Source organism: Panicum virgatum, chromosome 2N, assembly GCF_016808335.1.
Source record: "Panicum virgatum strain AP13 chromosome 2N, P.virgatum_v5, whole genome shotgun sequence".
In the NCBI taxonomy this organism is placed as follows: Eukaryota; Viridiplantae; Streptophyta; class Magnoliopsida; order Poales; family Poaceae; genus Panicum; species Panicum virgatum.
The window spans coordinates 12,662,123-12,689,399 of NC_053146.1; the positions used below are offsets into that span (position 1 = coordinate 12,662,123).

The 27,277-nt window shown below is 42.6% G+C and overlaps 1 protein-coding gene and 1 long non-coding RNA gene across 3 annotated transcripts; both read left to right on the forward strand.

Moving 5' to 3' along the window:
- The first annotated feature begins 9,344 nt into the window (after nucleotides 1-9,344).
- Nucleotides 9,345-15,526, forward strand: LOC120659792 (probable cellulose synthase A catalytic subunit 8 [UDP-forming]). Its single transcript, XM_039938025.1, has 14 exons — nucleotides 9,345-9,860; nucleotides 9,974-10,166; nucleotides 10,552-10,802; nucleotides 10,887-10,986; nucleotides 11,086-11,275; nucleotides 11,752-12,018; nucleotides 12,106-12,451; nucleotides 12,536-12,673; nucleotides 12,813-12,938; nucleotides 13,024-13,236; nucleotides 13,339-13,591; nucleotides 13,737-13,939; nucleotides 14,218-14,568; nucleotides 14,650-15,526. Exons 1-14 carry the CDS (start codon nucleotides 9,837-9,839, stop codon nucleotides 15,232-15,234), a joined length of 3,240 nt encoding a protein of 1,079 aa, XP_039793959.1. The 5' UTR covers nucleotides 9,345-9,836; the 3' UTR covers nucleotides 15,235-15,526.
- A 1,670-nt stretch (nucleotides 15,527-17,196) lies between these two features.
- Nucleotides 17,197-22,999, forward strand: LOC120659793. 2 transcript variants are annotated; one of them, XR_005669174.1, is made up of 5 exons: nucleotides 17,197-17,606; nucleotides 17,693-17,888; nucleotides 17,986-18,193; nucleotides 22,424-22,586; nucleotides 22,703-22,999. It is a non-coding gene; the product is annotated as an uncharacterized LOC120659793 (long non-coding RNA). The 2 variants fall into 2 exon arrangements; XR_005669173.1 differs by lacking the exons at nucleotides 22,424-22,586; nucleotides 22,703-22,999 and having other exon boundaries at nucleotides 17,199-17,606; nucleotides 17,986-18,329.
- The last annotated feature ends 4,278 nt before the right edge of the window (nucleotides 23,000-27,277 follow it).

A 27,277-nucleotide genomic window follows, 5' to 3' on the forward strand; every position in this document is an offset into this window, starting at 1 on the left:
TCAGAACCCGTTGCAAACTACGGTAAACAGATTCCGGACTAACCTAACATGCCTTAGGTAATTTAAAAAAAACAGAATAAACACAAATGATACAGCATGTCACTAGCACTAGGGTAGTCCTAGTAGTCGTACCCCCACGTAGCAAACTGCGTTGAGCCTTCTCCGCAGTATCCACCCATTGCAGGTGGTGCAGGCGGTGGTGCCGGAGGCGCATGGCCCTTCTTCTTGTGACAAGGGCAGTTGCAGTAAGGAATAGTGCATGGTTCATCCTGTGAAACGGCTGCATTGCTGATATCATCAACTTCGTCGTCTTTGTTACCCTCGCTCACTTCCTCATAATGGTTCACCTTACATTCCAGATCAAAGATCTTTATCTGGAGGTACTCGATGAACTCCTGAACAGAATCAATTGGTGCAGGATCTACCCACCTAGTAAAACCACAGTTTTCTGGTGCATCGAAAGACTGCAAAACAAATTCTATGTAAGGTGTCTCATTGAAGATAAAGAAATGAAACAACCGAGTATTACCCATGCATGTGAACATTTAAAGAAACGCCGACCGCCATCCATCCCGTCGGTGCACATCTGCACTAAGCAGTCCTCACCATGTCTGCATTTTGGCCACGGTTCTCTACGGTTATCGTATTGTCGAAGGGGAATTTCATTGGTAAATTCACTCTTGTGCTGTGGCGGAAACTCAAACACTGGTTCCGGAAAGGAATCAGGTCCAAGAGGCCCCTCCCATATTATGGGGTCTCCCTTTCTTCCCCCTTTTCCTTTTCCAAAACCATAGTAATTCTTCCCGCTAGACCCACCTCCAGACATTGGGTATACAATGAGGTTTGATGTTTGAGTTGTGCTGGGAGTTCACAAACTTGGGAGTATTTATAGGCGCACAAAGGTCTGATACCCGGAGTGTGGAGTGTTTATAGGCGGCATCTCTGTGCATGCAGACTCACAGCACTGCATTACTGCCGCTCGGTCGATCGTGCCTAGATGCCGCCTTCCCCACTACACGCCACAGACCTTCGCTGTAGAATGACAGGTCCGTCGTCCTCGCCAGAGAGACTGCTTTGAAGGTGAGCTGGTGTGGTTGCCGTGTTGTCACATCTTTTTGAAATGTTGGAAGAGCACTGCTATTGGGTTGTTGTCTTTTGTCACGTATGTCTGGGCAAAGAATGCGACATTTGGGAAACCCGTGATCGCCGTGCTGAGCAGTGGCAACCTGTGATCTCGTACTCGCAGCTAGATACACTATGGTTCCTATTTTGAGCTATTCGAGCTTTTTAGTAGCAGACCCTGATGTATTTCTTAGTTCTTAATTCTTATTGTTATATTAATGTGTGTTTTTTAGTATTCTAGTGACATGAAAAGCTCCGAAAATATTAAAGAAAAGTTCAAAGATTTCATAGACTCCCGGCTACAACTGCAAATTAATGGTAAAGACTACAACACACAGAGTTAAGCTCTCAACTTAAAACACAAATAACTAATTGCAGTGGCATGTGCACGCGACAAGATAATTTCTTGTTGCATCTAAACCTACCATGCCTTATGGAATGTAAAATGCCAAGATTACATGGTACTACTCTACTGAGTGCACCTAGGATATTTGCCCTTCCTAATTGCTTCGGGCCCGGCTTTCTTCGCACGGCGTGCCCTCTCTCGCTTTCTCTCCCTGTCAGCTTCACGTTCGGCCGCCGCCTTACGATCCACCTCCTCCATCCTCTTGCAGATCTCTTCTTACTCTTTGTTGCGCTTCTCCTCTTGCTGTTCCTCGTGCTTCATTCGGCGCCAACGTTCTGCAGCCCATCTTGCTTTTTGTTCGACAATGTCCTTTGCCTGCTGCGACTGCACGGTGTCGAACCACTGCATAAAATCACAAAGAGGCGGAGGAGACTTTGTCCAACACAAGTTAGAATCATAACTCAATGTTAGGTCATATAGAAAAATAGCGTATGTTGTCATGCTACCTTGGCCCGGTCTTTGCCATATCGCTTAGGTGGATCATATTCGTAGTTCTCACACATAAAGAACCTCATGCCGTAGTCATCTCCTAAAACCTTAGATTGCATGAACTTGCATAACGAACCGCAGAAGCACATTGGCACATCAATTCCTTTGGGTACGGTGGCTTTACACTTGCTCCACGGAATGTAGCTTGATCCTGACGAAGACATTGGCGCTATAGTGTGGTGCGCCAAATAACAAACCATAATTTAAGCAATGCACATATCGTATATCAAATCGATGCGTGAAAATATAGGTATTGTTATAATTCTATTGTCTTATACTGCATCAATAAGGTACTATCATAATTCTATTCTAATGTATAATTATTTAATTTGAAAAAGTCTGTAATAGTACTCAAATTGTAATACTAAACCAGTGTTCTAAAGCACCAAATCTAATTCAGCTAATCTGCTAATTAAATTAAATTGTTATACAATATCAACAAATTTATACGAAAGTTACCGGTAGATCACAAGTGCGGAATTCGGCAGAGCTTCGCTGCTTCCCTTCTTCTCACCCCTCTCTATTTTCTGGATTTTTTGAGGTCAAATGAGAGGAGGGAATGAGGGGGAGGCCTTATATAGGCGGGCTGACCCGGTCGCCCGTGGGGGGGCGACAGGACCCCCCTGTCGCCCGCAGGAGGGGCGACCGGCCCCCCTGGCGGGCCCACTGGCCTGTCGCCCCTGGGGCGGGCGACAGGGGCCTGTCGCCCGTTGAGGGGGCGACAGGCCCCCCTCTTTTTTTTTTCTCCAGAGACTTCGTTGCAAATTTGAAGAAAAAAAATACATTTGAGCCCTGTCGCCCCCCATAGGGCGACCGGGGTATATTTTTGAAATTTTCCAAAACCGACATATATTTTTGAAATTTTATTTTTTTTTAAATATAAAAAAGAAAAAACCGCTTGCAAAAGCTGCATCCATTGCCTGAAGATTCTGCACACATCTTATTGGGCTGTTTTTTCCTTATTGGGCCCACGTTTAGGCTGTTTTCTTTTTGGCCCATTAGGTACGACGTGTCTATATTGTCTAATTTGGTCCAATGACTGATTCAGCCAAATAGTTTGAGTATTTTTCTTGTTTTTATCCGCATTAAAGATAATAAATGACCAGGCTGATGCTTGCTTCCTTCACATCTTTATTGCATGCAATATATGGTACGATAGTGATTTATTTTTTCTACTAATTTATTTTTCCTACTATTTTATTTTTTATTACTTTATTTTTCCTTTTTTCTTCTAAACTTTTCCATTTTTCTTCCTCATGTCCTTTTCGTTAAACCCTTTATGTTTTTTTCTTCCATATTTTTTCCTACTATGTTTTCTTTATTCTATTACTCCTTGTTGTTCAATTTATCTATTAATTTTTGTAGATAGTAATATTTTGTTCTGTCTTCATAATATGATTGTTCCAGGCGTACAATTTATTTGTTCAATATGTAGATTGAATTGTTCGGACATGTTGAATTATTTGTTTGTGATATTTATTTCCTATTATTTAGTCTATACAATCAAATGTTCGTGATGTTTAATATTTTGTTCGCTGGGCATTATTAATTGTTCGTTATGTTTACCTTTTTTCTTCACAAAATTATTTTTTTGTTCGTGTTGTTAGAATATTTATTTCATTAACCAATACTAATTATTTATTATTAAAAAATACTTTTCAAAAATATCGTGCAAATATAGGTAAGTATGATCTTATTTTAAAAATCTTGTCATAAGAAAAATAATGGTGCAATCCAAATTTAATCTGGATACTCAGTTTAAAAGTTATAACTTTTTTTAGTTTGAAATTTTCATGCATGTGGGTGACGTCAGCATTTATTGTCCACTTATTATGCATGCACGGATTCTCTCTCTAATTTAGCTAGCAATCCGTATTAACGGGTCTAATGTATAGCCCAAAACAATGTTAGCACTGTAGGAAATAAATCACACTTCTTCAGGCGATAGGTGATTCAATCATCACCTGAAGTGATGCATAGCCTCTCCCCATGAGATCTGCCTGTTGGTAATTAAGGAGAAGGGCTCTGTAGTGCCGGTGTCTAGCTGCCAGGTGGGGTACCAGAGGCCCAAATGTAAGTTACATCATCCAAAAGGTGATTACAGATTAGTTCAAAAATCACCCAGACCCTTAGTAAAAAGGAGTGCATCTGCATCCTAGATTTAAAAAAAAACAGATATTCAGATTGCAGATGAATTTATGGGCAAAACGAGTTGCTGGATTGTCCTGCTCAGCTGGTCATCGTCATTGCCAGTTATCAGCTGGATTTTGGTAAATTGTCATGATCAGGTTGAACAACGGAGCTTTCATAACGGAGTCGGGCTGAAATTCAGACCTGACAGGCGCTTGGAAGCGAGCAACAAACAGCATGCAAGGCTTTGAGAATCTGTCCATTCTGCTAATGTCATCCTGGCCCCTCACGTCGCTCCTGGCAGCACGAAAATGTTGAGCCGATTTTTCAATGGTTTTACCGTTTACTAATTTATTCTTTCTTTTCTGTTGCGTGATGTTGACATTGCCTGATTGTTGGTCTGTTATTCTGTTTGATCAGCCGGCTCCTGCCAAGCTCACTATATGGAGCTATTCTACTATTTAACAGTGGTGGAGCTGCTAATCCTATTTAACAGTTTGTTAATTTGGACTGCTGTACTAGTTTGTTTTTCAGTAGATTCTGACACTGCCGGAGGCCTGCAATGCAGAGCGTATGGAATCTGGTGGAGAACAATCCCAAGTTTCTGGCACATGCATGGATGGGGTCATTGGGGTGGTTAGGAATCCAAGCCAGCCCAATCAACCACAACCCTGCTGCTTCCTCCAGCTAGTATTTCTTGGCTGCCCCTGAGCTGTCCATATTGCGCATGAATTGATCAATTTGCATTACTGTTAATAAGCACCACCGATCCACTTGGTGCCTGGCACAGCGATGTTCAGGCGTTCCTATCAGCCTGCCACTGGGCACTCTGGGCAGTGCACAAGATCTGTTTGGCTTATATGCTTAAGAGTATTCAATTAAAATATACGACCTGATAAAATATGCTGCTCTCTTTTTATATACGTAAGATTATTTTTTTATCCTTTTGTGATTATTGAAGATTTTTTTATATGCTCACGAGTTTATTTCTATTCGCAGGATCCGCTCCAGGTTGGCGAGACCAACACTACAGCCGGTGTGCTTTGTTGATGTAATATCCTACTCTGTACTCACCATATTTATCGCAAGTTCGTATTTAATAAGCAGTCTTCCTTCTTGAAAGATCTACGGTTGTGACTATGCGGCCTAAAATCTTGTTGTCTCGCCAGACACTTCCACCCGAAGGGAATATTTCTCTACAGCTACGTTATTCTCTCAAACTGCTACACTCGGCTTTAAACCAGAACTAGCGTAAAAGTTTCTCCTATAGGGTCCTTAACACAAAGACTTAAAGCGCGCAACCAGACCAGCAGATACAAGAAAATTAAAGGAGAACTACTTTATTAAACAAACAAGTTTACATATGGTTTTCACTTTCGGAAAATCCCAAACTATTAAAACAAAGAAGTCTCTCTCAGCTGGTGCATGAACAGTCCCTCGTAAGCTAGGAAAACCCCAAACTATTAAAACAAAGAAGTCTCTCTCTGCTGGAGCATGAACAGTCCCGCCTAAGCTATGGGGAGCTCTGACTCATTTGCTTGCAGCCATGACGTCATGAAATTGACGGGAGAAGCAGTGACGTGGCACATCTTTGATCAGTTGAGTTTTACTCTCAACAGCTGCTAGCTGAGTAGCACAATGTGAAATTGCTTTTTTTTTTTGAGAGGAACTGTGAAACTGCTAGACTACAAGTTTTGAATTCCCGGTGATTCGGAGAGGTGTCATGAAATTGACGCCTCTTATATCCTTTGTTAAAGAAAAAAGATGCCATTCCTTTCCTCGCTAAGTGCGGTGGTGCTTAAATTCCTAGTTTGGGAATGCCACCTCGCTTCCAAATTTTCCTCTAAAATCAGAGGAGTTCAGCCTCCTCATGAGTGTACGATCGAACCTCATTCAGAGCTGAGCTTTGTTGTGGGTCCGCCAACTCAACGAATTTCGAAGAAATCAGTAACGAAATATCTATATCTATTATTAATAGTTCATTGTGATCTCATTCTCGTCAGTGGCCGAACTGAGGGGAGCTGTCAGGGGCCATGGACCCCCTAACAACACAATTTTTTGTTGAGTATCCTTTAATTTTATTTTAATCATAGTTCAAGTTTTTAAGTACTCTTTAATCTCAGCTTAATTTTAGCTTTAGTTTTCATGTTAGCTCAAGTTTCTAAGTACCTCTTAATTTTAGTCCACTTCAGTCCACAATATAAGCCCACAACATCATTTGGCTCCTCAGAAGTCTACAATCCACCCTGACCTCTAGTCTTGGAAGTTCTCTCTGTTCTCTTATGTGGCTACTCGCTAGTCACAGCTCATTAGTATCTCAGTGGAAGGTGCCAACGAATTCACATCTCACTATTGGCATCGCGCAAATACATGACAAGGTGTCGACGACAAGCAGGCAGGTGGCCACAGCCGAGATGGACAGCAACAACAAACCCACATGCTCCACTAATGAGGATCGCATTAGCCATCAAAGCTATGACGTCTATTCATATCTCTCCAACTTAAACCTATATAAATATATTGTTATTCATATCTCTCCAACTTAAACCTATATAAATATATTATTATTGGTACAATATGCTTTGTAAACATTGTTGATTTCGTATCGTATAATATAATAGATTTTCTAAATAAATTAGACCTAATCTTCGTAGAAAACTAAGGCAAAATTAAAATGAACAAGATATATTGATTCCCACTTCTATTTTAATTTGTGAATTGTTATTGCATAATTAAATACTATATGCCGTGACTAGCTAGTGCATATTAGCATGATCAATAAAAAATTAATACAAATTATCAAAATCATTTTACCTATAAATAATATTGAAGTTTGTTCGACCTCCACTCACTTAATTTTTTTTCCAGTTCCACCACCGATCCTCTTAATTGTTTACCTATAAATATTTTTTTCATGTTTGTTTTTGTAGTATAAGCACTGTAACAAACTTTGACCATTAATTAGGGGTATTAAATAAAGACAGTTTATAAAACAAATTTTACAACCCCTGTGCTACTTCGCCAGACGAATCTAATGAGATCTATGACCGCATGATTAGAGAATGATTACTGTAACATTACTGTAACTAATCATCGATTAATTACCATCATTAGATTTTACAAATAAATTTCAATTATTACTGCATGCATACAAGATTTTCTACTATAACACTAGGAAGTAACCAAACAGGGCCTGCCGGTGCTCTCCTGCTCTGGCTAACTGGCTTTGCCCATAGAACCAGCAGATTGTGCTTATCTGGCAGACTCACCTCTGCCAGCCTCAGTGCGAACGGCCGCGAAGCCGAGTTGGCTAGCACGCTCAGTAGCGCTCCCTGCCTGCCGGTCGGGGTTCGATCCTCTTCGGGGGCAGATTTTCCGGTTGGTACTGCAGTGGTAAAAAAAATCTCCTCATTCCGGTCTAATTTATAAGGCGATGGACCACTATGTATGAGTGAGGTAGAGGTTCGGAGTTTTTTTCCGACATGTACGAGAAAATCTTCTTTTTAATACAATATCATACGTGGTCGCAATTTCACGGAAACGCTTCTGGTATGGGCGATCTTTCTCGGGCAGGTACCCGGTCACAGCGCGCCGCTGCTGCGAGGACACACGCGTCCCGAGGCGGTCAGTGCGGAAGCCTCGAGCTGCACGTAACGGTCCTGTTGACGGGAATGCCCCTGGATGGGGGAGCCCAACCCCAACAACCACCGCAGGGTGGTGTCGCCGTGTCGGTGGAGTCGTCTTCGTCCCCCGGCCGCCAGGAAACGAGATCCACACCGCACACCAACTAACATGCACAGCCGTTTCAAAAAAAAAACATGCACACCAGCATCAAAAAGGAGAAAAAAAGGAGAGAGGGGACCCACCTCGACCATGTGGCCCCAGTTCCTTTTCGTGTCGGTCGTGCACTCTCGCTAGGGCCCCAGCGGTTGAGTGTGTGTGACAGAGGAACTACCTGCTGTCGGCTAGCTCTTACTGAGGCATTGGGTCTGGGAGTGTCAGCGATCGGCAAAACGGAAGCGTGCGGTTTACTACTAATTGAAACTTTTCCTTAAAAAAAACTACTCATTGAAACGGTCACTGTTAGTGTTTTGTTTTCTATTTGTTTTTTTGTGAAAAGTTCTTATTCTATTTGTTAAAAAAGTTCAGCCGTGCAACCTCACTGATATGATAAGATGAAATCTTCCAGGTATGAAGATACGACGATGCGGAAAATTCAGTGTTCAATTATTGCCCTCTCTCTATAAATGTCTAACTATGCATAGTTTTTCTTCAAAATGAGTGTAAGATTGAACCTAGTTCCGATGATATTTCGCATGTACGAATTCACCATATCCTTATCCATAGGTTGCTGCCGCAATGTTTTCCTTTCGTAGATTTGGTAACAATGCATACACAAGGGAAGAAAACTTACCTTGCAACTAAATTCACATCTAATTAGAAGAGCAATAAAAAAGTGGAAAGTTGGAAAGAATATTTTGTTCACTTGGGAGCCATGAGCCATGATCATCTACCTTGCCATTATATCTTCAACTAAATATCTCGCATTGACAACCGCCATATAAACTCACTACAAAGCGTGCATGACTCTTTTAGTTGGTTGGGCTCACATTTGCCATAACAATGACGAGTTAAACTATATGAGATATAAATTGGCTAGGTACTTCACTAGAGCATTCACAAAACTTAGGTGACAGGTGGCTTGTGGTCCCTTTATGGAAATGGATGGACTTCTCCTAGCATATACTATGTTCTATACAAAATATATAGAGCTAGAATCTCCAAAATCTTATTTTCCAAACATGTACTCTACAAAATAAGCCTCTAAATTTGGCATAATGCACTAATAAAAAATATTACTAAACATATTACGCATTTGAAACTAACATTTTCGTAAAATCACGATACTGTATAATATCAGAGATACCATAAAATTATTTTAGTTTCGATGCTCTGCTACTACTTGGACCACCCCACGACCTCAACAACATGAAAGTGCTTTCACTTAGCTGAAAAAACGAGAAACTATTCTAAATTCATCATTGGCGTATGATATTCATCTCCATAATTTGGAGCTGTTGGGCGGATCACACATGCCACATTTCGCACTTGTGCACCTACCAAATTAGTCCGACGCCAGCGCTACACTTCACTCCCCGCGGTCGTCTCCTCCGTCGGTGCCCTCGACCGACAGCCTTCCCCCACTGCCACGCTGGCCCCACCGCGCGCCAGCTCACCCGTCTTCCACCTCCCGCCTCGCTGGCACGCTCTCCCCCACCCTCAAGGCCTCAACTCGGCAATAAACAATCCCAAATCCCAAGCGCCCGAGCTCACCGAACGCACGCAAATTAACTCTAATCAAAATCGCCCCGCCGTTACAATAATCCCCCGTCGATTCTTAATCCCTCGCGTCGACAGCGACAGCGGAACCAACTCACGTTGCCGCGGCTTCCGCCATCGGTGCGGTGCCCTGTCCTTTTCCCCCTTCGCTGCCTGCCTCGCGTAGTTAAGCCCGGCCCCCGCCTCACTACCGCTACTAGTAGCAGCACGCGCTCTCTTGCAGCGGGAGATGCGGTGCTGATCCGTGCCAGCACCTGCTCGGATCTCGGGAGTAGGCGCCGGCGCCGGCTCCGGCTGCTGCCCAGGGCCAAGCTCCTCGTCGGTTCTTGGCGAGCCGAGCTCGCGCGCCATGGAGGGCGGCGCGGAGGCCGTGGTGAGTGGAACGGGGGATCGATCCCGGCTGCATTCCGTGAGCCGGCGGGGAGGTGGATCTTGGGGGAGAAAAGACTGAATCTTTTGGTCTGCTGTGTGTTTGCCTGTGTGCAGAAGTCGGGGACGCGCGGCGGCGGGCAGGTGTGCCAGATCTGTGGCGACGGCGTCGGCACCACCGCGGAGGGGGACGTCTTCGCCGCCTGCGACGTCTGCGGGTTCCCCGTGTGCCGCCCCTGCTACGAGTACGAGCGGAAGGACGGCACGCAGGCGTGCCCGCAGTGCAAGACCAAGTACAAGCGCCACAAGGGTAAATTTTTACAGCCTCGTCTCCATTCCCATTCGTTTCATCCAGCTTCACCTGATCCCAGTTCCGGAACAATTCAACTCGGAAAGTTTGGATCTTTGATCAAGAACAACAAAAATGGGGGTTGTTTTTAGTTCTGGGGATCTCATGGCGCTTTTCGTCAGGGTAGGCATATTGGCTCTGTCGCTATCACTGGATCCTATTTTAGCTTGTAGCAAGGCCCTGTCTTGTCTTTGTGTGAATTCTGTTGTGTTGGATTGTAGTTAGGGAGAAAAAAAAAGTAACCGGAGTTGCATATCATGTGACATTCCAGATTTTTGGTCAAGAATAGCAAGTTTGATAGGCACATTTTGTTAAGCCTGTGCTGAACTTTGAATGAATCCTTCAGGTAGCCCAGCGATCCGTGGGGAGGAAGGTGATGATACCGATGCCGATGACACCAGTGACTTCAACTACCCTGCTTCTGGCAATGATGACCAGAAGCAGAAGATTGCTGACAGAATGCGCAGCTGGCGCATGAATGCTGGGGGCAGCGGGGATGTTGGCCGCCCCAAGTATGACAGTGGCGAGATCGGGCTCTCCAAGTATGACAGTGGTGAGATCCCTCGAGGCTACATCCCGTCAGTCACAAACAGCCAGGTTGGTTCCACGATTTTTGACCCATTGTCCTCAAAATATGTTGTATATGTGCTAGTCCTTACTTTCTTTATTTTTGATTTGCAGATCTCGGGAGAAATTCCTGGAGCTTCCCCTGACCATCATATGATGTCCCCTACTGGGAACATTGGCAAGCGCGCTTCGTTTCCCTATGTGAATCATTCGCGTATGTTTATTTCTCACTATGGTCTCTTAAGTCTTATGTTTCAGTTTGTAGTAGATGTCTAATGTCAAGATCTGATGATTGTTTTTTGCTCCTTGCCAGCAAATCCATCACGGGAGTTCTCTGGTAGCATTGGAAATGTTGCCTGGAAAGAGAGAGTTGATGGCTGGAAAATGAAGCAGGATAAAGGAACAATTCCCATGACTAATGGCACCAGCATTGCTCCCTCTGAGGGTCGGGGTGTTGGTGACATTGATGCATCTACTGATTACAACATGGAAGACGCCTTACTGTGAGTCCCAACACTATCCATGCACACTCATGTTTTACAGGATCATATGTTTGGTACCAAATTGTGTTTCATAACCAGTATGGAGTTACATTTACAAAAAGGGATATATAAAAATATTGAGTTACTTTTACTCTGTACATCAGTGCAAGAATTTGGGGGCTTGCCTTTATGTTCCAAAAAGTATGGACCTGTTTAGAATTTTATGGAAGGTCACATATCTTGTTCTTTTCGTCAAGATGGATACACAATCAAACTGAGCGGACCTTAGCTCAGAATGGGGAGCACTATATGTCAAAAGTTTGTTAAATCTACATAAATTCAAAAACCTATCATGCTTAAAGCATTGTAATGATTGGTAAATATTGTAATGTGTCTTCTCAGGAAGATGTCTACAGAGAACAAATTATCCAACCATTTCTTGCTATGTTTTCTTAGATATATCTTTGAACACTAATTTTGTGCCATCTGAATTGCAGGAACGATGAAACTCGACAGCCTCTATCCAGAAAAGTGCCAATTCCTTCCTCCAGGATCAATCCTTACAGAATGGTCATTGTGCTGCGATTGGTTGTTCTAAGCATCTTCCTGCACTATCGTATCACAAATCCTGTGCGCAATGCATACCCGTTATGGCTTCTATCTGTTATATGTGAGATTTGGTTTGCTCTTTCCTGGATATTGGATCAGTTCCCAAAGTGGTTTCCAATCAACCGTGAGACTTACCTTGATAGATTGGCATTAAGGTGATCTTTTTTACAGTTCTGGAGTATGTCTAAACACAAACTAAATTTGTTCATATCATTAATGTTTGGGTTCCACTTATCTAACAGGTATGACCGTGAAGGTGAGCCATCTCAGTTGGCTGCTGTTGACATTTTTGTCAGTACAGTCGACCCAATGAAGGAGCCACCTCTTGTCACTGCCAATACTGTTCTATCGATTCTTGCTGTGGATTACCCTGTCGATAAGGTCTCTTGCTATGTATCTGACGATGGAGCTGCAATGCTGACATTTGATGCACTAGCTGAGACTTCAGAATTTGCTAGAAAATGGGTACCATTTGTTAAGAAGTACAACATTGAGCCTAGAGCTCCTGAATGGTACTTCAGCCAGAAGATTGATTACTTGAAGGACAAAGTCCACCCTTCATTTGTTAAAGACCGCCGTGCCATGAAGGTTTGTATTCTTTGTGAACACCTAGATATTGATTTCTACATTGCAATCCAATACTAACACCTGTTAACCAAAAATTCGTTGCAGAGAGAATATGAAGAATTTAAAATTAGGATAAATGGCCTTGTTGCTAAGGCACAGAAAGTTCCTGAGGAAGGATGGATCATGCAAGATGGCACACCATGGCCAGGCAACAATACCAGGGACCATCCTGGAATGATTCAGGTTAGCATATTTCTAATACAGAATTAAACATCTGTTACTCAACTGGCTGCTAATGTGCCCGATAACATCTGTTTTTTTCTTTTACTTTTCTATTGAAATGAATTTTCTTTTGCTAACTCCTCTTTTTGATCATACTCAGGTTTTCCTTGGTCACAGTGGTGGCCTTGATACTGAGGGCAATGAGCTTCCCCGTTTGGTCTATGTTTCTCGTGAGAAGCGTCCTGGATTCCAGCATCACAAGAAAGCCGGTGCCATGAATGCTCTTGTAAGTAGTTATATATTACAAAAGTTCAAAATTATCAACTTCATTCCATATGTTGGTTCTGATGGCAGCTCTCTCTACTCCATAGGTTCGTGTGTCAGCTGTGCTTACCAATGGACAGTACATGTTGAATCTTGATTGTGATCACTACATCAACAACAGCAAGGCTCTCAGGGAAGCTATGTGCTTCCTTATGGATCCTAACCTAGGAAGGAGTGTCTGCTATGTTCAGTTTCCACAAAGGTTCGATGGTATTGATAGGAATGATCGATATGCCAACAGGAACACCGTGTTTTTCGATGTAAGCCTTAATCGTGTAGTAGTATTCTCCATCAATATCAAGACTATTGCGTGCACAAGTTTTAAAGTTTCTAACTGAATTTCTTGGTTTGGTTCCCCGCAGATTAACTTGAGGGGTCTTGATGGCATTCAAGGACCAGTTTATGTGGGAACTGGTTGTGTTTTCAACAGAACAGCTCTATATGGTTATGAGCCCCCAATTAAGCAAAAGAAGAAGGGTGGTTTCTTGTCATCACTATGTGGTGGCAGGAAGAAGGCAAGCAAATCCAAAAAGGGCTCAGATAAGAAGTCACAGAAGCATGTGGACAGTTCCGTGCCAGTATTCAATCTTGAAGATATAGAGGAGGGAGTTGAAGGTACACCTTTATGTTTTTAGATATCCATGGCTAAAACTAATTTTGAATTTCTCAAATGTGCACCTTTTTGTTGCATGCTATTTTTTCTTGTATATTTTTGTTTTTTAAAAAATGTATGCATGCTGGCATTTATTTGATATTGCAGGTGCTGGATTTGATGACGAGAAATCACTTCTTATGTCTCAAATGAGCTTGGAGAAGAGATTTGGCCAATCTGCAGCTTTTGTTGCCTCCACACTGATGGAATATGGTGGTGTTCCTCAGTCTGCAACTCCAGAATCTCTTCTGAAAGAAGCTATTCATGTCATAAGTTGTGGCTATGAGGACAAGACTGAATGGGGATCTGAGGTAAAGTAACAATCCTCACATCAACAGTGTTTTCATTTTTCTTATGGAAACAATATTTTTGTGTGTGTGTGTGTGTTTTTTTTTGGGGGGGGGGGGGTGGGGGGTACAAGTAACAGGCAACTGAAGTAATGTGCAACCCTGGCCACAAGGATGTGAGCCCTTAGTTCACAGGACACATTTTGTTCTAATGTCATTGCAATTTGATAACCTTATGTAGAAGTTAGCATGAGCATGAGTAAGACTTTTGTTAATGGTAACAAGTTTGTTGCAAATTGCAGATTGGGTGGATCTATGGTTCTGTGACAGAAGATATTCTTACTGGATTCAAGATGCATGCGCGAGGCTGGCGGTCAATTTACTGCATGCCTAAGCGGCCAGCTTTCAAGGGATCTGCTCCCATCAATCTTTCAGATCGTCTGAACCAAGTGCTCCGGTGGGCTCTTGGTTCTGTGGAAATTCTTTTCAGCCGGCATTGCCCCTTATGGTATGGCTATGGAGGACGCCTGAAGTTCTTGGAGAGATTTGCTTACATCAACACCACCATTTACCCACTCACTTCTATCCCGCTTCTCATATACTGTGTTCTGCCTGCCATCTGTCTGCTCACTGGGAAGTTCATCATCCCAGAGGTAAGCATCAGTTACATAAAAAAAATCTTTATTACAAGGAGCATGGAACAAAATGCTGACTGAATTTATTTTGGAATGCAGATTAGCAACTTCGCTAGTATTTGGTTTATCTCTCTCTTTCTTTCAATTTTTGCCACTGGTATCCTCGAGATGAGGTGGAGTGGTGTTGGCATTGATGAGTGGTGGAGGAATGAACAATTCTGGGTTATTGGAGGTATCTCTGCCCATCTTTTCGCCGTCTTCCAGGGTCTTCTCAAGGTGCTTGCTGGTATCGACACCAACTTTACTGTCACATCAAAGGCCTCTGATGAAGATGGTGACTTTGCGGAGCTCTACATGTTCAAGTGGACAACTCTTCTCATCCCTCCAACAACCATCTTGATCATCAACCTGGTCGGTGTTGTTGCTGGTACCTCCTATGCTATCAACAGCGGTTACCAATCATGGGGGCCACTCTTTGGCAAGCTCTTCTTCGCCTTCTGGGTGATTGTTCACTTGTACCCATTCCTGAAGGGTCTCATGGGCAGGCAAAACCGCACCCCAACCATCGTGGTTGTCTGGGCGATTCTTCTTGCTTCGATCTTCTCCTTGCTGTGGGTTCGCATCGATCCGTTCACTACCCGTGTCACTGGCCCAGATACTCAAACATGTGGCATCAACTGCTAGGAACGTGGAAGGTTGTAGAAACAGAGAAATACCAGGAATTGTGTTTTTGAGAATATGAAAATGCCACTGCCACCAATTGTCTGTTAAGTTATAAGGAAGGTGGCACTATTTACAGCTACGTACAGACCAAGGGGATATTGTTTATCAGAAAGTTACTTGTGTTGATATGCATTCTTTTGTTGATAAGCTATACTACTTTGTGGAGAGTGGCTGACAGACGAGTTTTGTAATGTTATGAAGAACAAGAAAATAAGATGGTTTGCATTCTTTTAAATTTCATCAAGTTTACTCATCTCTTGCCTGTGTCAGAGAATTTTAGATTGATTTTGGTTAAATTGCATAATCAATCTGGTGCTCAAGATTTAATCTAATTGATTGATGCAAAAGCATGTTTTAGTTGGCTCGAGTAAAAAAGGTTGCAGTAAATATTATAGGCTGCTGAAACAGAACAAATCACATATTTGCAATCTCTTTCCTCATATTTGGAACTTGTGTGTAAGGAATACAAAAAGAATACAATGAAAGGCTTTTGACCTAGGAATCAAAATTCTGAACAATTTTAAACAATAATGTAACTAAAAGAGCAATACATAGTTGCAACTTTCATCTCTGCAGTGTATTGGGATATTAAAATACCCATTGGGATGCCCAGAAACGACTTAAAATTCCAGAACGTGTAAACCATGGTATGCTTAGCTGGACAGGTAAACTTGACTTGTGTAGGGTAGAGAAGGCTGAATGGTTGAGAATCCAACAAAATGGTTTCTTGAGGAAATTGAGGAACATATCCTATCAGAAGAGGTGAGCTGAGCTAGTGAACAGAAGCCTCTTCATACAATCAAGCAAATTGAACACAATAGGTTTCCTCCAAATTCTCATTTTGACCTAGTTATTTTCTATCAGCATGTCGAAAAATCAATCTAGCAGTAAGATATCACTTCTATTTCCACACAGGCTGCTAATATGTTTGCCATCATGGGCGACATGGACTATATATATGTGTGTGCTGAGCAGCTTTCGTTGTCAGCTATTAAAATGGTTCACGAATGAGGTGTGAAGAAAGCCACGTTCCAGAGATAGTTGCAGTTTCTTGATATCATGCAGTAAGTATTGGTGTAAATTTATACAAACTGATGCACATGCAAAAGGTGTTATGAATGTGGTGCACATGAGCACACCATTCATCTACCATGAGCTTTTTTGTTTCACAAATTTCAGGTGATCTCTTGTACTGATGAATATGCACATGTGAAACTTTTCAGTCGATGGGATCCTTAAGATGTGCTTTGGGGATAAATAACTTCTAGTTGCAAACAACATTTTTATTTTGTTATGCTAAGATGTGCAAAGCAATGGCTATAGGAACAGGTGCTGGTCTCACATCCATAAAACAAAAGTTACGCATCCATATGTTTGGGGATAAAAGGATACTGTCACTGCTAAGTATTGTGCTTCAGTGTACGTTATTTACATCTCGTAAGGACACAAGAACATTACTGCTAACTATTGTGCTAGATGTTGGATGCCTTTGCATAACGGATGCATTTCAAATACAAATGGGCAGCTGTCCTAAAAAAAGAGAAAAAAAACTCTGAAATCGAGAATTTTGATATATTCTAAGCAAGGAATCGGTTACTCATTTTATTTTATCCACCGATATTAAAGTACATACATTGGTAGTTCGGTTAAAAACTGACACCGAATTACACGAGACATTACGTGCCTGCAGCAAATTTTGTACTTCGTGCCCGAGACAGATTCAATGGTCTTCTCTATTTTTTTTAAACGAATGGTCTTCTCTATAAACGAATGGTCTTCTCTATATACTTTTTTTTCTTCTCTATATACTTGAAAAGAAGAGATTGGCTAGAATCAAATGGGCATTCCTTATATATTCCTCACAAAAAGTTGACCATTACAGATAGAACAACAACAATAGGATAATGTTCATACCCCTCCCCCTCCTTTTCCTTTGTAAAAAAAAATCGTTAAAATTGAGTTACCATTGTGTTCCCACCGCTTCGCTGTCTCTGCCGGCGTTGTGTACCGCAGCCTCCTCCGGTCCTCCCCCCTGCGCCGCCGCCCCGGCTTCGTCGCCCTCGACGTCGTCGCCTTCTCCTTCCTGGTGCGCCCCCATTTTCCACCAGGGACTCCTCACCTCCTCTCCTGGGCGCAGTGGCGAGAGGTCAATTTCTCGATTCGTTCTAATTTCCAACCCCGGTTCGATCCGGTAGTGGCTTCTTGTGACCCATGTGCGGGCCATCAGATCGCCGACCTCCGTTCCCATATGCCTCTTCACTCTCGGCGGGCGCGGGCCGGGGCCGAGGGCCCCGGGAGCTGCCATGGACGCTACGCGTTATCTGATTTCTGAGGTAACGCAGCCGTGTTTATTGCCGAATTACCAAATGTCTCTTCTGTTTGCTTAATTGGTACCTGGAACTCGACCATAATCTTGCAGTGATAACCCAGATCGGACCTTGAGGCTCATTAAAGATGGGATGGCATGTCAACAAACGCCAAGATGCATGCCACCATTGCACATTCCAGGAGGGACTCGGACCTGTATGCATCTCTCATGTTGTGCGCAGTAGAAAGTCGAGCAGCTATTCGCAACGCACACACATGGACGGCGAACTGGCGAAGGCTTGTTTGCGGTACTCAAATTTACAATTCTATGCATGATTCATTGCCTTGACTTTAAAGGGTAAATTCATAATCACCTTGACATTGTTGCGCTGCCTGCATATGCAGCTGGAGCTGACAAGTGATGTGATAATTGCTGACATGATGCCTGATGGTGCAATCAAGGCGTATATTCGTGATGCTGCTTTGATGGATGGAAGTCGTAAAACAAAGCATGTGTCATGCTAGCATGATTTGTGAATGTGACACAATTTTAGATCATGTTTGATCTGAAGGAGCAGAGGAAGCCTATATCAAACGTTGTTGGAAAGATTTGGTAAGTAGTGGAACAAGAAACCAATTATGTTGCTCAAATAAATTTGCTCCATCATGTATCTTCTGTGTTCTGTCTATAATAGCTGGGAACCAACTTTTACTGGTTTCATTTACTAAGAGGATATCTATTTGTTGAATTAAAGACACATGCTGAATAAGAATTAAATGCTAATGCTTAGGAATGAAATATTCTGAATTTAGGAATGAAATACTCTGACGACCTCAAAATGGATTAGCAGCATTGGGTATTAATGCAAAAAAGAAAACAAATCATGTGGCTACCAATAAAATGGGCAGATATTTATAGGAACGCGCTGCACTTCTGATTTTCCATACTGAAACAGCCAGATCAACGCATGTTTATGTTATTATTTATTACCTTGGTCCTTGGGAACAACAAACTCCGATACTCCTCCAACTAATTGACATTGTTCCTATGATATGGCAATACAGCACAAGTTCATAAAGTCTAGAACATGTCCACAAAAGAAGCAAATATATTATGGACTCCAACAGTATATTCATGAGAAACATGATAGTCACTATAAGACAACAGTTACTAGTTGCTCATGATGTATTTATCTCTGATAGCATGCATCTCTGCAGCAGCATCGCTCATTGACAACCTCTCTGTGGGCAGTTGCTTTGAGCACACGATACCAAGTTGAATGACAGAAGACAAACATTCGTTGATTCTTGTTATATGCCTTGCATCATTGCTACTGTTTGCTCCTTCACGCAGCCATATGTTGGCATCTGCTATCTCCGTAACATTGTCTGGGAGAGCCACCTTAGCATAATGATGCAGGCTTATCCCATCTTTAAACATATAATTTGTTGGGCTCTTTCCTGTGAACAATTCGATCAAAGTGATACCAAGACTAAAGACATCACCATAAGTTGATACTGCAAGACCTTCTCCATATTCTGCAATGTATTGCGATAATTTGGAGCACACATAGGCATGTAAAGAAGTTAGAAGATATCTCATGTGCATAGGGCTAACTAAAAGTTATTATGTACAGAACATGGGAAGCCGCAAAAGTTACCTGGGGCAATGTACCCGATGGAACCTCTTATTCCCATGGAGCTATTGGAATTCATAGGTAGTTTGCTTATTGCTTCATCTATAACTCTGGCAATGCCAAAATCCCCAACACGAGCTCTCATGTCCTGATTGAGAAGAATGTTACTTGGCTTTAGATCACAATGGATGATCGGTGGCTGGCAACCGTTGTGAAGATAGTCCAAAGCATCCACAATGTCTACTGCGATATCTAACCTCTGTGACAAGCTTAGTGCTCTTTGTCCATTTTCACTATCAAAATTTGAGTGGATCCATCTGTCTAAGCTGCCATTAGCCTTGAACTCAAAGACTAGTGCTCTGAAGTCTTGACCCTGGTGGTCGATGCTTGAACAACATGTAACGATCTTTACAAGGCAGCGGTGCCTCACTCTTCTCAGTGCATTACATTCAGCCTGGAAGCTTTTATATGATCCTGATACCTGGAGATTGAACACCTTAACAGCTATGACAATGGCTTGATTCTCTATAGTGCCTCTGTATACTGTACCATATCTTCCCTTCCCAAGGACATTTGCTTCTGAAAATCCATCTGTTCCTTTCAGTATATCATTGTATGGAACTATTGGAAGCTCGGTCTCTGTGAATTGTGGTTGTATTTCTTTCTTCGGTGCTGTCTTGAACTTTCTGTAAAGAAATCCAGCAGCCCAAACAACAAAAAGTGAGAGCAGGAGAGCTCCTCCTATTGGGATTGCTATTCTAATAGACCTCAACATGCCTTTCTTTCTTTTTCTTGCACTAGAGCTTGGGCACTTTGGCAGATGCAACTGTGGTATTCCACCACATAATGCATTGTTCCCAACAATTGTTAGTCCTGTTAAATTTGTGAAAACCCCTTCTTTTGGTACTTCACCTTGCAAATTGTTGAAGGATAGATCAAGGCGGAATAGTGATGTTGAATTACCTAACAGTTCTGGGATTGTTCCGGACAAATTATTATGGGCAAGGTACAACTCTTGCAAGTTGGCAAGGCTGGCTAGGCTACCAGGGATGCTTCCATTCAGTTTGTTGGCTGACAAATTCAGTTGAGTGAGGCCCTTTATATCCTTCAAAGTGGCGGGTATGCTTTCTTTCAATGAATTGTCATCCATTAAGAGGATTTCCATGACTATGCAGCTACCTAAGGTATCAGGTATCTTACCTGACAATTTGTTTCCTGACAGCATGAGCAGTTCGAGATTTACTAGATTACCGACTCCTAATGGAACTGGTCCCTCCAGCAAGTTGTGAGACAAATCAAGAATCATTGAGAGTGATGATAGCTCCATAATTTCGTTTGGAATGAATCCAGTAAGATTGTTACTTGATAGACGAAGTGCTGAAAGTTTGGTCAACTTTCCAATATTTGGTGGAATTGACCCCTCCAATCTGTTGCCATATGCATTAAGTATTGATAGATCAGTGAGATTTCCGATGGTTGCCCGTATGACTCCTGAGAAACTATTCAAAGACAGAAGTAGCTCGTTCAATTGTGTAAGCTTTCTTATACTTTCAGGAATGACCCCACTGAGTAAGTTGTCTGTAAGATCAAGCCTCTGAAGGCTTGCCAAATTTCCAATCTCAGATGGGATAACACCAGATATGTGATTACTGGGAAGCAGTAGCCACAGAAGGTTGGTGGACAAATTAGCCAAAGAACTTGGCAGTTTCCCTGCGAACCTGTTCGATCCAAGTTTCAGCATTTCTAATCTACTACAATTCGTCAAAGAATCAACAAATTTCCATTCTTCTTCATTGTTTGCCTCTAACATATTCTCCTCCATCTGAAACCCAGTAAGATCTTGCAATCTGCCCAATTCAGAAGGAACAACCCCATAGAAACTATTATGTGTAGCATCAATAACCTGGAGTGTGGAGAGATTAGTTAGTGACAGTGGAAGAGCTCCGGTAAATTGGTTATTTCCAAGCCCAATATCTTGGATGCTCGGAAGGCTTTTCCCCAGGTCAGATGGTAGATGGCCGTGCAGCTCGTTGTATACCACAGAAAGCAGATACAGAGATGATAGGTTGTACAGTGAAGGAGGAATAAAACCTGAGAGGTTGTTAACGGAAAGCTGAATGAAGCTGAGATGTGGATTGTTCCCTATTCCTGCTGGGATCGATCCCTCCAGATAGTTGACTGCCAAGGCCAAGACGGTCAACCGGGTAAGGTTCCCAAGAGACGATGGGATGGTTCCGGTGATGCTGTTGTTTACCAGCCCTAGATATGAGAGCGATGACATGCTGCCAATCTCAGATGGGATGCTTCCTTGCAACCCCTTGTTGCTGTAGATGCGCATCACACGGAGGCTGACGCAGCGGCTAATGTTGCTTGGGACGACACTGGTGAGCATGTTTACACCCAGGTCAAGTCATTGGAGGCGCCTGAGGGAGCCGATGCTGGGAGGGATCTCTCCACGCAGACCATTGAAGCTCAGGTTGAGTGATCGCAGAAAGGTGAGGTTGCCGATGGCTGGGGAGATGGTGCCGTCAAGCCCCTGGGAGCTGAGGTCCAAAGCGACCACCCGCGACCGGTGTCTCCTGCTGCAGGTAGGGGTGGTAATGGGCCATGGGCCTAATGGCCTCTTCACAGCCCAACAAGGCCTTTAAATTTTTTAGTTCAAAATTGTATAAGATTAGAACCTGGCCCTTAAATTTTCAAATTTTCTAGTTCAAAATGTTGGGCCCTTTACCACCCCTAGCTGCAGGTGACGCCCTCCCAGCTGCAGTAGCTTGTGCTTTGGTTCCAGGAGCCCAGCACACCGGAGTGGTGGGAGATCTTGGCCTTGAAAGCGAGAAGAGCTGCCTCATCGTCGCCATGGCCCATCGAAGATGTTTCTGCGGTTGCACGGTTGGTTGCCATGATGGTGAAGAGTAGCAGCAGCAGTTGCTGCTGGAGAGGGCATCTGATTCGTGTGAGCAGCATGGCTGCTGAAGCCTTTGAGTTATGGCAGAGATAGGTTTCCTAATTGCCTGATAGCATTGGCATTCATGTATTTGGAGTTTCATACATCCATGTGCACAAGGTCAAAAGGGATTGCTTAATGAACCATTTCTATCGATGATCAGTGCAAGTTTTATTCAAAAGGGACTAGTTAATGCAATTGCAGAAAGTCTCATCCCTAATAAATAAATGAACGTATATTTACATTCTTATTCTATTTCTAGGGGGAATGTTGAGGCTAGTGGCCACAATATTTAGCAACGTCTGAAGTCAACCTGTGGAGCTCAGGTGGTTCCAGGAGGCCAGCACCCAGCACGCCAGAATGCTGGGATATCTTGGCCATGACAGCGACTGGTTCCCTTGCTTGACCGCATTATTGCTCATGAAGTGAGTTTCTTACACATGCCAGCAAGCATACCTCGTTTCATTTGGAAATTTTTATCTGGTAGGTCAGTCTCCGGAGGGAGCATACCTCGTTTCATTTGGGAATTTTTAACCGGCAGGTCAGTCTCCGTGGGGAGTGTGTGGTCGTCTAGGAACTTGGTAACTGTGCCGGGGAAGTGTCATGGTGACACTCTCTCGTTCTAAGAAACTTCTCTCATAAATGACTGTTATATTAGTAAATTTGCTGATATGACATGACATTTAATGATCATGACACTTCTACGATACTCTTATTGAGATTGGCCATACCAATCATGGCCAGGTTCATTTCAAGTCAAAAGTATCAGTAGTGCAAATCTTCTCCATTGTGTGCAGACTTATTATCTCATTTCAGGTAGCCAGTATACCTCTTTCTATCTCTTGGAATTTTTAATTAGTCCATTATGGATCAGTGGCAGGCCAGGTGATCATCACTATCAATTCAATAGTGATGATCACCTGGCAGTGACCTCAAGATGGACAGAAACAATTAATCTGTGTTAACAAAGTACCAATTCTTTTTATATTTAGAGAGCGTTCGTTGCTATGGGTAACGACAACCAAAGCTCATGACATCATCCTTATCTCTTTCTCTTCTCTTCTTCCTCTACCCGTGGTTCTCTTCTCTTCTTCCTCCATTGGCTGCTAGATCTCCTTCACCACCACACGGCACCGCACCTCCACAGCCCGCCCGCGGTAACTGGCGCCGCGGATGGCCCTCTCCCATGGCTAGTAGTGACCTCGCCGCCCATCAACCACCCCCCACTGCCTCCACCCCACCCTCAACTCACTTGCCTCCACCTCATATGCCGCCCACCTGTTATACACTACCACCCAGTGGTGCCAGACCCGTATATCACCCAGTGCAACTGGGCTGACCACCGGACCCTCAAATTTTTGGGCCCCCCAAATATTTGGACCACTGCAGGCCCAAATGGCCAGCCCAATAACAATAGGAACCACATGTTAGTTTCCTCTCCTGACCAACTTGTACTCGCCCGTCCGGCCTTTTCCATCAAGCGACGAAGCCGAACCGACGCTTGGTAGCCGATCCTCCAAGACTCGAGATCTTAGGCTGCCACAGAGCAGGAACGCAGGACGCCGTATATCACCCAGTGCAACTGGGCTGACCACCGGGCTCTCAAATTTTTGGAGCCCCTAAATATTTGGACCACTATAGGCCCAAATGGCTACAAATTTCAATGGCATTCAATGTCATTCAAAGAATTAGCTATAAATTTCAATGGCATTCAGAGAATTAACTCGACAATAGGAACCACATATTAGTTTCCTCATATTAGTTTCCTCTCCTGATCAACTTGTACTCGCCCATCCGGCCTTAAGTCAGAACCGACGCCTGGTAGCCGATCCGCAAGACTTGAGATCCTACGCTGCCACGGAGCAAGAACACAGGAGGCAGGACGCCACTCGCCGAGGCGCCGCTGGCCACCGGGCGGCGGGCGCTGGGCGCCACAGCTGCTGCAATATCGCAGGGACACCGGACGCCTGTGTAGGTACGTGCTACGTGGGCTGTCTAGTGACAAGTGAGTTGCTCCATGATCTGCTAGCAGTCAACGTCAATGATTCAGTTATTTATTTGCAATACTAAAGTACACTTTGCATTATCAGTTTGTTACTGATCACGTCATCACAATTAGAGGGGCGTTAGGCTATTTCTGATTTAGTTTTATTCTATTTGTAATTCCTAAAACAGGGAGATCTATCTATTTCTCAATGTCTTCTAGAAGTAGAAAATATGAATGCGGCAATGAAAAGCGCAAGAGGAAAAGAAGACTTGAACAGTTTACTCGGACCCAGAAGGGTGCTCTGGATAGATTTGTTTTTTCTTTTGAAGAGACTCTTGATAGATTTGTTGTTAAAGAATTCAAACAAGTACACAAGATCAAACTCCTCGGGCAGATAGTGATGCAATGTTGAGGCTCACACTTCAGAAATTAATTTAGTACAAGTTAATCCTAACAATGATGATGGTGTTGATGCTACCCTTGATGGATCAGCTAGTATATTGAAAGTGACAATGATTTGAGGGATTCCTTTCAACCTGATATATTCAAGGTACAAAATAGCCCGCTAATAGTTCGCTATTGTCCGCTATTAGCTTTTTAAGAGATCTCCCGCTACGCTATACAATATTTGTCCGCTATAGGGGTTTTTATAGGATTTAGTGATAATAAATGTCCGCTACTTCCGCTAAAGATGTAGCAAAAAAAAAATAAAGAATCAATATAACTAGGGTGGACCATAGACAAAGTATCACGGGCACAGTTAGGCAGTCAAGAGATGTGTTGAGTCTATTTTAGAATGTTAGACCAATGATGCTTCTAATTTTATATGTATTATGGACGTATGGCTATGAAAAATTTGCTGAAATTGGTTGCATTACTGATGTTATTGGCCACATTATGCATATTTTTTTTGCAAACCGCTAAATGGATAGCTCCGCTATAGCTTTCGCTATAGCTCTCTTAGCTTTTTGGAAGGGCTTCCGCTAAGCGTTTTAGCCCGCGATTTTATACCTTGGATATATTTGATCCAAGATATTGGGATGGACTTGATAGAAAACTGGTTGTTACTTTGATCCAAAAGGGTCCTAAAAGGGACTTGTCCGTTCAAAAAGGTCCTAAAGATAGGTTCAGAATGGCATCATGAACAGCCCGTCGGCGCTGCCACTAGAGTTTTATCAAATGGAGAAAATTGTGATAGAGAATGGCTAGTATATTCCAAAAACCTTGATAGAGTTATTTGTTTTTGTAGCAAGTTACTGAAAAAGGGGTATTAAAGGAGTCAGCTAGCAAACAAGGGTCTTGGTGATTGGTCACATGTTAGAATTAGACTTAAAGATCATGAAGCAAGTGCAGACCATATTACAAATATGGCCGCTTGGTATGACATGCGTCTCAGGTTTGATAATAATGAAACAATTGATGAAGTTGCTCAAAGGGAAATTGAAAAGGAAAAGGATCATTGGAGGAAGGTTTTGTTCAGAATCATTTGATTGTAAATGAAGCGCCCCCATTTGCACAAGAACTAAATGTGATACAATTACCAGTCCCAGAAAGGCTGGTACACACATTTATTACATCAGATGATTCACTCTCAATACAAAACCCTCGGTAAAGGCCGAGTGATTCAGAGCCAAAAGAGCAACAACCACAAAAAATTACCCGAGAGTACTGGCCACATACAACACTCGGGGCTACACGGCAGCGGAAACATTCCTTATTAGCCAAATGCCATAGGCAAGTTGGGTGCAAACACGACGAACTACTCGAAATCTTCATTGGCGACGAAGTCCGGATCTTCCTCTATAATCGCAACAAGGGTGAGTACAAACGTACTCCGTAAATCCAACCCCGCCCTACGGAGGGGATATAAGAATACATGCATAAGGATAATTCAAGGAATAGGCTTAGGTTTGTTTTGCATAAAGCCAGTTTTTATACACATACACGGTTTATCTAGTACTTTGATTTTGTACAACCATAATAATAGTAGTTATGAAAGAGTGCGGTGATCCTACACAAAGGATCTAAATTTTAATTGCTACTCGACACCCCGTCCCAGAAATTTTGTGATACGTGATATTTGAATTAAAATGCTTTATCAATGAAAGTAGGCAGCAAGTAAAGTTGTGCTGCTAGTGGCCGCAATAGTTAGCAACGTCTGAAGTCAACATCTGGAGCTCTGATTCCAGCAGGCTAGCACCCAGCAGGCCAGAATGCTGGGAATTCTTGGCCCTGACAGCGACTGGTTTCCTTGCTTGACAGCATTATTGCTCATGAAGTTAGTTTCTTACACATATGCCAGCAAGTATACCTCGTTTCATTTGGGACTTTTTAACTGGCAGTGGCATTTCCAATCATGTCCACGTTCATTTCAAGTCAAAAGTATTGGTTAGTGCAAATCTTCTCCATGGTGTGCAGGCGCATTATCTCATCTCAGGTAGCTATACCTCTTTTTAGCTCAGGAAATTTTTAATTAGCCCCATTATGGATTGATGCAAGTTTCTAATTCAAAGTGTTTGGTTCGCTACCACCGAAAAGGCTTTCACTGTCAATCCAATAGTGATCACCTGGCAGTAATAAATTAATGGCACAACAGGTCAACAACATCGGCCATTTTTTATTACAAATTTTTCATCTTGCAAACCTAATTGTTGCTTGAAGTTAAATGCTTTGAATCTTAATGTACTTATATAAAAAGAAATTGAGGGAGTACTTGCAAGCCAATTTTTTATAACAAATTTTGCATCTTGCAAGCCTAACCATACATGATAGTATTATATAAAAAGAAATGGAGGAGTACTACCTAGTGGCTAATAGCAATGCTTTTTGTTCTTTTTTTTGTCAATCTTAACTTTAACAATAAATTCAACATTTAAATGGATTTTAAAAAATGTTGTCTACTTCAAAGTTTGAACTTTCATCAACTATAATTTTCATAGCATTATATTAATTGTTTATGCGTCTTTGTAAAGTTCTGAATGTATTACTACTAACATGAAAACTGACTTTTGTCATGAGCTATAATTTTGCATTTTTCGTACAAAGTTTGTTTTGAATCCAACTGAAAAATTATTAATGTCCCAACAAAGCGGCAAATCCATCATCGTTAATGGTTTTTAATATGGATTG

Excerpts from the sequence above, each read along its gene's own strand:
- LOC120659792 (XM_039938025.1), top strand. The coding sequence starts at position 9,837 with ATGGAGGGCGGCGCGGAGGCCGTG. Across the intron at positions 12,019-12,105 it reads CTTGATAGATTGGCATTAAG|GTATGACCGTGAAGGTGAGC; the intron begins GTGATCTTTTTT and ends CTTATCTAACAG. Across the intron at positions 12,674-12,812 it reads ACCATCCTGGAATGATTCAG|GTTTTCCTTGGTCACAGTGG; the intron begins GTTAGCATATTT and ends GATCATACTCAG.